This window comes from Micropterus dolomieu, linkage group LG17 (genome assembly GCF_021292245.1).
Source record: "Micropterus dolomieu isolate WLL.071019.BEF.003 ecotype Adirondacks linkage group LG17, ASM2129224v1, whole genome shotgun sequence".
NCBI classification, from domain to species: Eukaryota; Metazoa; Chordata; class Actinopteri; order Centrarchiformes; family Centrarchidae; genus Micropterus; species Micropterus dolomieu.
This window is the reverse complement of record NC_060166.1, coordinates 11,093,125-11,106,757: the sequence shown is the minus strand read 5'-3', so window position 1 is coordinate 11,106,757 and position 13,633 is coordinate 11,093,125. Positions and strand designations below refer to the sequence as shown.

The window sequence follows — 13,633 nt, the reverse complement described above, 5'->3', positions numbered from 1 at the left end:
CATCACAGCTTTTGTGGGATCAACATTTGTTTTTTTTATACAGCCTATGGGGATCATAGACCTACTCCTTGATTTCTGGAGAGGACAGCAGGACCATTAGAAGATCTAACAGGGTGTCATACACCGACCGGACTGCCAACTTTACTTTTTTTATGTTCTGCTTCAGCCTCCTCTTCCTCTGCTTTGTTTTTTCATTTTGTTGGTAACGGAAAATGTCGCCACAAACGTTTCAAGTCCAACTTTTGATGAGATAATGAGCTCCTGACCTTAGCAGCTTTCACGCTACAGGAAAGCTGGTGACGTGACAGAGACAAGACCGAGACGGAACGATCTCTGTGTGAAAGGTCACAGCCAACATTGCTGGTGTTGTGTTACACGTAACAGTCAGAGGACGATTGCGGGATAATGCTGAAAACCTTTGTTCTGTTTGAATTAGGGAACACGACATAAATGGGGATATCCTTTCCGTGTTGATCTCCGTATGAAAGCGCCTACACTCTCCCTCTCCACTCTTTCCCCCCTGACTCCTGTCCATTAACACCCACCCCCTTACAAAGCTACGCCAATCAAACACAAGTAACATGAAATTAGAATAGAATATACTTTATGTAGATTATACTTTGTTTTAGGGATGGGCGATATGGACCAAAAAGTCATATCCCAGTACTGTTAGGCTGACTACTGGTATAAAATATATATCGGTATTTTCTGCTAAGTGTGCACACTCACAGGCCTAACGTACCTCTGCTGCAAACACGTCAGCATGCCCCACTTCTTTCAATCTCTCCCTCTCCCTGTAAGTCTGCTCTAGCGATTTTCTTCATCAGTAGTAGGCTACATTATATAAAGTCACCAAAGAAAAGAACTTGACTTCTGGACTTTTCCTCCCGCGATTTCATTCACAGCAGCAGCTGTGCCGCATATTGAGGAGTTGACGACGTAGCCTATCAAAACAAATCCAACGTGGTAGCTAACGAATGACATCCGACTGGTGTGTTCACGGTCGCTTGTCTAACCTGGTCCGAGCTCCTAAAATATCTACCATGTTGCGAATTGTAACGTCATACCTCTGTGTTTCTCTGAAAAATGCTACAGTGTGTCACCAAATATACCTAGGCGGAGCGCCGAAGTAAAGTGTATGTGTGGGAAACACTGACTGAACCATTGTTTTTCTTTATACAAGCCAGGTCTTCAGCAGTGTTGACCGGCATTGTGCCTCCCTCCATGTGGTTGGTTCAGAGTTTGAAAGTAGACGGCTGCGTGCAGACTCAGAGGGAGGGGTGGGGCTGTGCAGTAACGAGAGAAAGAGAGGGGAGCAAATGCTGGCAGGACTTTACGGAAACAATTAACTCAACATCAAACTATATCGGTATACCTCATAATACCGATATACCGCACAGCCCTACATGAAATGGACACAACCAATTATCCCCCCTTATCCGTGTGTTACACAATTTTAGATCCCTTGGTACATCATTGATTAAAAGAAAAAACAACCAATAGATTAACTGATATTAAAAATCATCATTAACTAGATTGTTACATTTGTACATATTATTTACTAATATCTATGATTACTTATTAATATGTATGACTGGCTACACTATTGCATGTACACACAATGTCAAAAGTCAGTTGCGTGTCAGGTGATCTAGGTTACTACCTAGTTTTTTCTAAACTAAAAATCAAAATCAAAGAACAAATTGGCCATTGGTACTGCTGCAATAACCCTAAATTCGTACAGCAGTAAGTATTGGAGCTACACCTAAAACAAGTAATTTATAGTGTCACCCAGAGCCAATAGAAAAAAGCATGTCCCTTGTTGAAGGGTCATGACTAGCAATAAAGTTTATGGAGAAACTGAACACTGACAACATTTATCAAGACAGCGGTAAAGTGTGGCCAAACTCCCTCTAGCATAGCGTCTGTGTGAGCGTATCACAACTCCTGTACTGACTTTCACTAGCTTGCCTTTGTCTTGAGGAGATGAACTTTCACTATTACAACATCCAGGTGCAGCACAGGGACTGCCTCCACAAGAATTTGCAAAATACATGGTTTAAATGGTAGTGTGTGTTGGGGAAATAAACTAAACTACAGAGAGCAAATGGGGCATAGAAAGGGACCATCCCTTTCTGGGCTTCTAATCTACCTAGTATAAATAACCAGTTCCTCTGTGTGACTGCACTGCAGGATACCGTCCAGCTCCATCTAACAACAGAGAGAGTTCTTAGGCTATTTTTGACTAGTCAGCATTTCTCATGAGATAGTTATGAACCCTAGGCCATAAAACAAGTCTCCAAAGCGCATTTCATCTTATGACTGATCATATCCATTTTCATGATATCCACAAGCATATTAAAAGCACACTCCTATTCTTCTGATATCCATGAACAACTGGTGGTGCCAAAACCCCTGACCCCTGAGCAAGTTGAAGAAAATCATAAGCGGACTGGTCTGTCTGTGGTCACCATCAGACAACAAACAAGGCATCACTTTCATTCTGTCAGTCCACGTTCTGCTGTCATTTTGTCCTCTGCCTGTCTCTCACATTCAGACAGCCAGACAGAGCGCCCCCCCCCCCCACACACACACACCCAGGCAAGCATAAACAAGCTTACACACAAGGAGTAAAGCCTCATAACCAGCTCATCAATCTCTCACTATAACATTGCTACTGTACTGTCTCAGACTGAACACACTACTCCCATATCTATCGTCTGTAAATTACATTTTAATTATATAAAACACAGTTTAGGTCCTGCAAGAGAAGTCTGCAGTGTTGAAAAACACTACATGGCAATCACTGGTCCGAGGTTTATTTTGGCCTCATGAAGCAACATGGAAGGTTCTCTGGGCTATGTGGCGGCAAAGCACCCAAATGACTCGTGTGTGTATGTCAACAAGGGCATGGAGGTAACGCTGCACACTCAGCTGCCTTGACACACCTTTATTTGTTCCATTAGAAATACAAGCTATACAAAAATCTTTATATATATCCCCGTCTGCAAGTGTAACCCTATTTACCGAGCATCATCATAGGCGATGTGCATACTGATCACAAGTCGTATTAGGGCTGAACAATAGGCAAAATAAAAAAATAATAATATTGCAATTATTTTGACAGATATGTAATTTTTGTACTTCATTTCCACATGTTCCCTTATATCTGGAGAATATGATTTGTAGGCTGGGCCATCTCTGTAGAAACTCATTGTGGTAAAATGGTATGTTGTGACACATTTGACCTTTTATTAAGACACTGCAGTTCCTGCCATTTGGATATTGTACTTGGCCATATTGCAATTTAAATAATATTTTGATTAATTGTTCAGCCTTGGTCAGATCATCAAAGGCAGGATTCTCTTGTCACCTTATTGAAAGTATGGTTGGAGTTCTGGAGTGACAGACTGCTCACAGGCAGCTTTGAAACATCAAGGGACCTGATCCAATAGGTAAGCACAAAAGAAAAACACTTACTGGAATATCTGACGATCCCTTCTACTTCTAATGCCCCAAACTTCCCCTACCTATCATAAAGGTCCAAACCTTTGGTTTGCAACAAACCCTACTATACCCATTTTTAAAAACGCCTGCATATGATGAAGTGTCAGGATCAGAGTTACAGATTCTATGTTTGCAGCACAGGACTGACTTGTGGCAAATATCAATGTAAGGCATTAACTCATCAAGAATGATTGTGTTTTGCATGAATTTCATTTATCGACAATAGTGTATGTGTTAATCATCCAGTATCCTGACAACTGGCGCCAATTATATGCAAAAGCATTTAATGCCAAGTGTGTGATGGCAGCTTTGAAATCACAAATGTTGCCATATAAATCTTTTCTTGTCCGAGAGGCTTCAAGTAAATGTCATCTAGCTATTAGCTGGGATATCTTAAACAAAAACTGGTACACAGGGCTGAAATACAGCTTTGTCAGACTGGTTAAGTTACTGTTACCCTACGATAAAATGGTTGTATTTTGTTAGAAAGACGTGAGAAACTACTGACGTGAAATGATAAAAAGGAAAGTGGCTTGTTTATTTAAGAGGATCCTCTGTCAAACTAAGTTAGCTAATACAGAAGCTAACGTTACAGTTTTTAGCACTGCCACAGCTGGCTTTAACCAGTTTTCGTTGGAAAGTTACTTTTACGTTCAATTTAATAGAGACCTATCAATACTTAACTACCTAACTCTTACACCCATCAACTTTGGAAGTTCATTGTTAATTTAAAGTTATCCAGTAGGGTGCTGCAAACTTTTAACCTTGCGTGTTGGTATCTGTACGAAATACATAAGTTATGCATCTAGCCGAACAGCTAATTAGCTAGCAAGCTAAGCTAGCTCCTACAGTCGGAAGGTTCGGTCTCCTCTTTTTCATCTTCGTCAATAACGTTACCCTTCTCTCCGTCCTCTGCGCTTTGTCACACATTAACCTCGGGCCTTTATGGCTTTCCTTAAAAATACCAATAGTTTAAAAATACGCGAAATCACATGTATCTTGTAGTAAATGTGTCTGTATCAAGTAAGTTAGTTAGATGTGATGTCCCGTGTTGAGCGAACCCCTCAACACCAAGCAGCGGTGTCACCAGAGCGGGCTGGTCGTTTTGTCTCCAGAGCCTGAAGGCCCCAGCTTCATCCTGAGTACATGGTCGAAAAGGCTTAAAATAAAACAATGACATCTTGTAATTGTTCACATCTAACGCTCTGACACAAGTCGCCTTACCTTTGCTTTGGTAATGATGTGTGTGGCTAGTTTAACAACCGCGAAATTTCCCTTGCCGATGGTCCGCTCGATTTCGTAGTGGCCCACTCGGGCTGGGGGGGGCCTGGTGGCCGAAGTGTGGCCAGGATTAGTGATGCACCCAGTGGCCGTGCTGGTACGACTGGAGTGGCTGATCCCGGAGGACGGCTGAGCTCGGTTCTGGGAGCCCATGCCTGCGTGGGTCGGTCGGGCAGAGTGCGTAATCCCGGCCGCAGCGGACCCAGCAGCACCTCCGCTTGACACGGCCGCCATCTTCTCGCCTCTCTGCGGGAACAACAAGCAGCCTAGCGCAGCGCGCGTCGCGGGCACGCCCCCGCCCTGCGTCATTTTACGCGGAACGCTCCTCCGCAGCGCCCTCTCTAGGTTGTAACCATGGCGACGACCCGCGTAACAAATGACTTCATCCGCAGAAACGTATTGTGGTTGCCGTGGCGACAGAGAAGTGCGCATTATCTCCCCGGTTCCCGTGATTCAGTGGTTCCTAACAAACTGCGGCACTGTGTCTGATCAGACGGGTTCATGGGGCTCTAAGGGTCTAAAGCCGCTCTAACATGGCAATGACAGATTCAAATAATCGAGTTGAAGGTAAACAGACATTATTATGCCGTAGTTTAATTCTATCATAGCGTTCAGAACAGCCCAAACATAAAAGCAATGCTCACAGTTTCTGGCGGTCGATTAAAGAGGTCCAGACACATCATGGCCATGTATGTTGTTCGTGCAAACCCTATATATTTTGATTGCTCATGTATTATTATTTTATTTCACATATTTTGATTTAAAAAAACAATATACATATTTTCAATAGCTTCCAAGTAATGTTACTCAATGACTCCAAATACAAAATGTAGGCTATTACTACACTGACCCCATAGCCATAGGCTACCTCTTCCTGTTGGATTTTAGTGCTTTTTCTATTTTATGACAATATTCTTATGGACAATTCTTGTTTTAACAGCGCCCATGACCCCATGACTTCTAATCAATACCGGAACATGTTCCTACACTTGACACACACCAAACAACTTCCCACCACACAGAATTAAGCACATTTCAAAGAAATGTTTTACTTGGATATGGAACATTTCCAGTTTCTGAGCCTTTGATTATAGTGTGCTTTCCATTGTTAGCCACTGGGCATGGAAGGATCTTCTACAGTCACTACACTCAACCTGTTAAAGTATTTATCACTCTTGTTTTAGGCTTTAAAAACAAACAAGCGCTAAAATCCAACATGAATATGTGTGTCCACATATTAGTATTAGTATTGATTTGAAGTCACTGAGTCACATTGAAGCTACTGAAAGAAAATCAAAGTAATTGTGCTACATGAGACACATTACAGGGCTACCTGCAGGCCATATTGTTTAATCATAATTTTCACGTGCAGACTCAACACATTCTCACACATTTTGTTATTAACTGTATGCTCCTGAATATCAGCCAGTGAAAGTGGAAAGATGAGCTCATCTTCACAATAAACACAATCATAATCATAATAATGTTTTGGTGAAACAATTGTGCTTTATTGCAGCATATAGTACTAGTAGAATTTTGAGCCATTGAGGCAATAAATATAATTGACATGACTTGACTTAAGCCTATTAATCTGAGACACAAAAAAAAACAAATTAATTCATTAATGCAATATTTGTTCATATGGGATTTATTTATATTTTAGAGTGCCCTGTGTGAAAATTAAAGGAAATATTAGGCCACATGCTGAAGTTATAGGACCAAAACATGCCATTAAAACACAGATTTTAAACTAAAATGATTACTTAAATTCACCAACAAAGCTAATTTAATAATTTAATCAAAAACTATTCACGCTATATAAAACAGTTGACTTCATATCAGGCTGCTGTTTGTTCTAACCTGTTCTGCAGAAATGCTTTAGAATAGGCTTTTTCTAAGGGGGCTGTAGTATGTGGGGAAAAAACACAATTGTTCTATTCTATGCTATAGCCGTCTCACCAGGTTGTCAGACAGACAGCTCCACTACATGGTAGAGAAGAGATCCTGCATCCTGTTACTCAAAGCTGGATTAACTGAGCAAAGCCCTAAGTCCCAGAGACCTAGGGCCCCAGAAAGAACAGGTTCTATATATGTGAATTTGTTTGAGGTAATTTGATTCATTGAATTTTTCTTCTGGCATGTGCACTATTTCCTCAGCTGATGTCCCTAAAGGCATGCCTGCATTACCTAAACTTGAGGCCCAGGGGTTGTAAATTTCACATGTGTCAAGATACTTTTGAGGAAACATGGTTCATATTCTTGCATAGATTTGTGTTTAAACAGACAAAGTGATACACAGAAGACCTGGGGTCAGGAAGTACTCAAAGTAATAGAAATAACTAACATAGGAATATTGGTTGGTTTCTGGGGTTTCACGCAAATTATATTAAAGTTGCCATTTGTAGTCTGCTGTGTTCTGTACTTGAAGAGTAACTGGCACAGAGAGTTGAAGAGAGGAGGATCAATGTGGCCCAACAGCTCCTTTGTCGTCAGGACCCCTGGCAGACTGTTCTATGCTTTTACACAATTAATTTTGGGTTATAGCGGACCTAACCAAAGTCTGCCCGAATATGAAAATACTTTTATCTACTAAATATTTAGTGTCACTTTAAAAGTCATCCACTGAAAATGAAACATAGCTTTACAGTAGATAATTTTCAGTATATTGTAACATTAGTCATTTCAATCACTCCTCCACTTCCCTTTACCTGTCCCAAAATGTAACGCTGCAGTTCTATTACATTTTGCGCACAAACAACACCTGACATCACAACCTCCTTGTTGTCCGTCTTTCAAAATGTGTAACTGGTCAGGTTTTGAGGTCACTACAAATAAAATAAAATAATAAGACTTACAGATATGTTTCGGGGTAGACTTGTAACAAATTACACATAGCTATTTTTAACAAACTGAAATGTTTTCATGACAAAGAGTGTGCTTCTGTATAAGATAATGAAATGAATGTCTTTATTTACGACTAGGGTCATATAGAAACCAGGTCCAAACTTTGTACAAGCCAGGGGTAGACCCATTTTCATATAATAATAATAATAATAATAAAGTCTTCTTAGCTTTTTTGGTTTTCTGGTCTCTTTTGCTTTGTTTGGAGCTGGCCTAAAATATACCTTCTATTAAATAGCGAATTTAATAAAAGGTATATTTATTTGTCACAATACAATAGGTTGTAGTGTGAAATTGAGTTTGTAACTCCCTTCTGCTACGTAGTGAAAACACAGTAATATAAAAGCAATAATAAAAATGGTAAAAAGAAAAAAACGAAAGACAGAAAAACAGAAACTTCTATATCTCTTCCCAGAAGGCAGCAGGGTGAACAGGCTGTGGCTGGCTGGGTACTGTGCTTTGGTATCCTTTGGGCTCTGCGTAGGCCCCTCACATCAAATCACCCGCTGCAGAGCCCTCCGATCCTGGGCCGTGCACATCCCAAACCAGTTAGAGATGTTTTCAGTCAGGATGCTTTCCTCTGAAAAAGCTGACAAGAACTTGGCACAGGGATTTGGGTCTCAGGTCACAGGGATCTCAAGAAATACAGTAGTTTCAGAACCATCTTCATCAGCATGGCGACGTTAGATGACCATGTCAGGTTCTCTGTGATGCTGATTCCCAGGAACCTGAAACTGTTCACCTGCTCCACCTCAGCTCCACTGAAGTAGACAGGAGTGTGTGTCTTTAGCTCCTTGGTTTTGCTGACGTTATTTTTGTGTGGATGTGAAATTTATCCAGACTGACCAGCAACTGAATTATGTAGGAAATATACATTACATCACATCATCCTGCACATTAATAATTATTTCCTATTGATATTTACCCCTCCACTGTTCATTTGACTTGGTTTGTTTACTGTCTGGGCGTGGAGGGGGCGCTAAAGGTACAACATTTTCACGCTGTAAACACATTGAATTATTTCCCCCTCCGAACGAGAAGACTTGCACAATGCCGCGGGGTGGCGAGTACAGGCAGTGACACCCGCTCACATTGGACAGACTTGGAAAAACACTTCGTGCTGTATAATTTTGACACGCTCCGCGACGCTGGAACTGAACTCCGATCAAAACATGGAGCTGCCCGACCAGCGTCCTGACCAACAGTGCTAACGGTGCACAGCTAGCTAACAGCCTGCTAGCTTATCTCTGTCATCTTGTTGTCTTGAAACTTGTATTATTGTTTACATAGCTGACAGATCCGAGATTGTTACGGACGTTAAAAGGACGAGGAAAAAGTATTTTTCTAGCGTAAGATCCCGCTGTCTCTTTAGCCTGTCCTTTAGCAGCTGCTGTTATTGCTGGAAGTGTAAACACAGTTAGCTAGCCAGGTTTATTGTTGCTGAATGGGGTGGAGTTTTCTTTAGTATTGACACTGGCTAGAATAACGTTGGCTATCAGTTGCCAGTTTTGGAAGACTGTGTCAGACAAAATGGTGTTATGGAGTTTCTGGAAATCTCGACATAAAAACAGCTCCGGACCTGCACCTTGTTGGATCCGATCAGGACTGGCAGCCCTGCTCTGGCTGTGTGTGACCCATTTAGCCTGCGTCAGTGAGGCGGTGGGGGAGACCAAAAATGTGGTGCAGAAAGATGCAGAGTTTGGTGTCACCTATAATGACACGGTTACAAGTGAAAACCAGACCATCTATGCTTTCAACCACACCGTCTCCAGGAACAAGGTGAGTTTAAATCCGCATCCGTGTGTTTGTTTTTCACGTTGTGCCACAGAGTGTAATGTAATCTGTTCTCTTTTTCCTTTCTTTGGGTTTCAGACGGAGGGAGTGCGTGTGTCTGTGGATGTGTTGTCACAGGGTTTGGAGAGTCCTATCCTGTTTGTGGTACGACAGAAGCAAGCTGTGCTGTCTTTTCAAGTCCCTCTCATACTGAGAGGCCTGTGAGTATACCCACTTTACATCAAAGTGAAGGAACTAGAATTTGATCTGCTTCTCCATAATAAATACAAAAGGAAGAGATTTGCAGTAGTTACAGATTTAGCTTTATGTCATGACAATGCCTAAACTGACCAAGTGGACTGTAAGACAAGTCTTCACAACACTGAACAGGCTTGTGTCTGTCCATCTCAGTTTTTATACGAAGCCTTTATGTTTGTCTAACTAACTGCAGACACACAGATGGTACATAAAGTAATGAGCCACGTCTCCTCTTCGGGAGTGTCTGGCTGTCGAAAGTAAGCAATCATGACTTCAGGTTATGCGATGAAGCTAATGTTTTTGTTCATGTTAGAGAACTGGGTGTGTACTCAATAATAGCCTTTCTAAGATGCGGCGCCAAATTTCTTCCAGGAAGTGCTGCATTTTCGGAGTGTCCCTTATTTCAGAGATGTAATAGGGGTATTTCGACATTTGTCATTATTTATTTCAAGGATGGAGTAAGCATTAAGGCCAGCTGGTGATGTACTTTTAACACACAATCTACAGCTTTAAATATGCTCTGGATTGTACGTCAGTGGTTATAGGGCACACAGCTTTTGTAACCTGACTTTATCAGGTGGGACTTCATCAGTCAGGTCAGAAGTTCAGCTGTTTATTAGCTGCTGGCCAACAGCCCATCTGTGATTTGAGAGGTGTCTCTGTGGTTGTGCAACACCAGAATGTCCTCTTGATAGACACAGGCTCGTGGTCAGCTGTTTTAGCAAATCACTAATGAACCATGGACTTTCACTTCCTCCTCATACATTCCACCAGGAGCCCAGCTTACTGTAAATTAACTAACTCAAAGTCATCAGCGTGAAGTTTCTTCTGTTCCATCACATGCTCTGTAAAATAATTCCCCTTCGTGTTTTGAGCCATGCCATGTGCATTTAACAACATTCTTAGAGCTGTGTTTGTAGTGATTCTGCTCAGAGATTATTGAACATTATCAAGGTAGTAGGGCTGAACGATGAATTGCATTTGTGATTATTGCGATGTAATAAAACAAGATTTTCTAATCGCAATCGAAGTTGATGCTTTGTCTGCACGTTACGCTGTACCTTGCCTTCTTGTTGTACAATGGCCTTAAGCTTGACTGAAGCTGAAACCTACATAAACTTTAGTGTCACACAGGGAATGAAAGTAGCAGCCTCCACCTGCGGGTAACTTGGTGGTGGGTGAAATCATCCGCCGCTTTGACGGACAGGAAAAATACACAACAGAAAGACACGTGTAGTAAGGTCAGCGTGCGTCACACTCACAGCCACCAGTCAGCTCAGAAAATATCTGTGAAACAGCGTTTCAAACCAAACTGACATGTCCAAAAGAGGCCCAGTCTGTCCGGAGTTACAGCCTTGTTACAGCCAGTGCACTGCTCAGCTGCATCGCAGGCTGCGGGGGAGGAGGGGGACTCCGGTGTTGTCGGAGAATTACTAAGCTTGTCTATTAAACACGAGAGGAGACACGTTTTATTTTCGTTGGCTTTTGAATTGAACCTCAAACTGAGTATTTTTTGTTTGCTTACTGGGATAAAGAAAGATGGACTCCTAGGAGATTATAGCTGAGATAAGGATTCAATAATTGGTGGTTGAACTGTGGGTTTTGCATTGAGCGCTTACTGGATAACTAGTGAGTTAGTTGTTCTTGTGATCTGTAGGTAGGCCGACATGATGATATTATATCATATTATTTAATGCTGTGACTTGACTCAAATTATCATTCTTATATTATTATAATTTGATATATCTTCTCCACCATAGCTCATAATAATAATTCAACCTAATTTCATCATAACACAGGCCTGACTCACAAGAAAGAACAGTGTATGTTTAATCTTGCTAATATTGTGTTGGTCACACTATACACTGATTTACTGCTTGTCCATTTTGAATAATACAGAAGGTAAAAATTAATCGCATATTAAATCGCAATTGCAATATTGATTAAAAAAATTGCAATTAGATTATTTTCCAAAATATTTCAGCCCTACTAGGTAGGTTGATTGATTCTGAAACAACACTCCTTGGGAATGTGGTATACTCATATAATATTGAAGAATCTAATTATCGAATTATTTCCCTCCTTATTATGTAACAAGTCCATCTTTTTGCTTTGATTTCTTTCTCCATACATTCATCCATTACGTCATTTTAAGTGTCTACCAATTCTGTGCAACGGAAAATAGCATTCAATAACTATAATAGTAGATAATTTATTTTCTATAAATACAAATTTAAGGTCTAGTGAATTGCAAAATTAATTAGAACTTGAGCTGTCTTGTTTTTTTTCTTTCTCTGTTTGTCAACCTGTCTCTCTTTCAGTTCAGTTCAGTTTGCTTTATTGGCATGAATTTTTCATTTAAAATTTTTTTTACATTTGATTAATCCAATCAGGACCATTCCATTACAAGAACAAAAATAACTCTCTCTTTCTCTCGCTCTCCCCTTCCAGCTACCAGAGGAAGTACCCTTACAATCATGTGGGCCGGACGTTGTGCCAGCCTCCGACCCGGGCCGCCTCGGAGACCCAGTACTTCTTTGTGGATGTGTCTACCCTGTCCAGCCAGGGTACAAACTACCAGCTCAGGATCAGCCGTGTTGAAAGCTTCACCCTGCTGTGAGTGATACCTGATGTAATCACACACACTGTGTTCTGTTGGAATTCTCAGTCTAATGCATTTACCATTTGGTTTGGGTTCTGTAGTATCTAACAATTAAATCACTGATATGCTATTGTCACCTTTAATTACAGGACAGACAAGAAATTCAGCTTCACCGCATCACCATCCCAACCTCAGGTATGCAGCTCTATACCATAGCTTTGTGTGTTCAGAAGTATGGCAGTAAGTGCTCCTTTTATAAGAAGAAGTTTAGTCAAAAAAAAGTTGAAGATAGGATGAGAAACATGAGAGAAGTTGAGGAGGTAAGAATGGAGGGAATTTCAATATGCAGCAAGATACTTTTCTTTCTGACAAGTTCTGCTTTTCAACACATGAGAATAAACTTGTTTATCTACTTTTGTTTCGTTATGGGTTTATTTTTTTCTTGTCATGGAAAAGATCACAACCTCGTATACAGTATACAAGATAGTGACAAAAGACAGAAAACAGTAAAGTGGTCTTTGCTCAATCTGTGTATTCTAATGTTACTCCCTCAAATGACTCCCTTCCTCACTCCTTATCTCCCCCCACTCTTTCTCTCGACCTTTCTCTCAGTACTTCAAGTATGTCTTCCCAGATGGGATGGACACTGTGATTGTCAAGGTCAACTCAGAGATGACCTTCCCCTGCTCCGTTATGTCCATCCAGGACATCCAGGTACAATAAACCCTACCCCCCAACACACACACACACACTTGTTCTTTTTTTATGTAATCCTGTTCACCTGTTGTTTCTTTGCCGTTCACATTTAATGCTTCACGTTTCTCATTTCATTTTTTCTTTCTGTCTCTCTTTCTTTTCAGTGCCCTGTCTATGACCTTGACAACAACGTGGCCTTCATTGGGATGTACCAGACTATGACCAAAAAAGGCGCAATCACTGTGCAGGTAGTGTTCGACACACAGTCACGTATACATGGTTGTGAAATACAGAACATGTTGCAAACCTTTGTGAGAACGCCTTTAACCCCCACCTCCCCCCAACCACACAACCACCTCATATTTTGTAATGTCTCTGTCATCTAGAGGAAGGATTTTCCCAGCAACAGTTTCTATGTGGTGGTAGTGGTAAAAACAGAGGACGAGGCGTGCGGCGGCCCGCTGCGCTTCTACCCTCTCCGTCCTGATGAGCTGATCGACGCCGGCAACCGCAGCAAGGTCCTCGATGTGATTGTCACTCCTGCTATCAACTGTAAGTCACATGTTTACATAAATGAACCGTTCAGACTTAGGAGTAACCCCTATGGATTTGTTG

At 41.3% G+C, this 13,633-nt stretch overlaps 2 protein-coding genes across 5 annotated transcripts in view; one reads left to right on the top strand and one right to left on the bottom strand.

Annotated features, from left to right (window-relative positions):
* Window positions 1-5,091, bottom strand: part of sik3 (SIK family kinase 3) — a 37,977-nt gene extending 32,886 nt beyond the window's left edge. For 2 of the 3 annotated variants that reach the window (XM_046073282.1, XM_046073284.1), the window contains exon 1: window positions 4,732-5,091. In XM_046073282.1, the coding sequence (XP_045929238.1) occupies window positions 4,732-5,022 (291 nt within the window). In that variant the 5' untranslated portion in view covers window positions 5,023-5,091. The remainder of the gene's footprint in view (window positions 1-4,731) is intronic. The other variant, XM_046073283.1, reaches the window with a different exon arrangement.
* Window positions 5,092-8,688: 3,597 nt separating this feature from the next.
* sidt2 (SID1 transmembrane family, member 2) overlaps window positions 8,689-13,633 on the top strand; it is a 16,154-nt gene continuing 11,209 nt past the window's right edge. For both annotated transcript variants that reach the window (XM_046073277.1, XM_046073276.1), the window contains exons 1-7: window positions 8,689-9,468; window positions 9,562-9,683; window positions 12,172-12,336; window positions 12,472-12,517; window positions 12,935-13,036; window positions 13,183-13,266; window positions 13,405-13,570. In XM_046073277.1, the coding sequence (XP_045929233.1) occupies window positions 9,220-9,468; window positions 9,562-9,683; window positions 12,172-12,336; window positions 12,472-12,517; window positions 12,935-13,036; window positions 13,183-13,266; window positions 13,405-13,570 (934 nt within the window). In that variant the 5' untranslated portion in view covers window positions 8,689-9,219. The remainder of the gene's footprint in view (window positions 9,469-9,561; window positions 9,684-12,171; window positions 12,337-12,471; window positions 12,518-12,934; window positions 13,037-13,182; window positions 13,267-13,404; window positions 13,571-13,633) is intronic.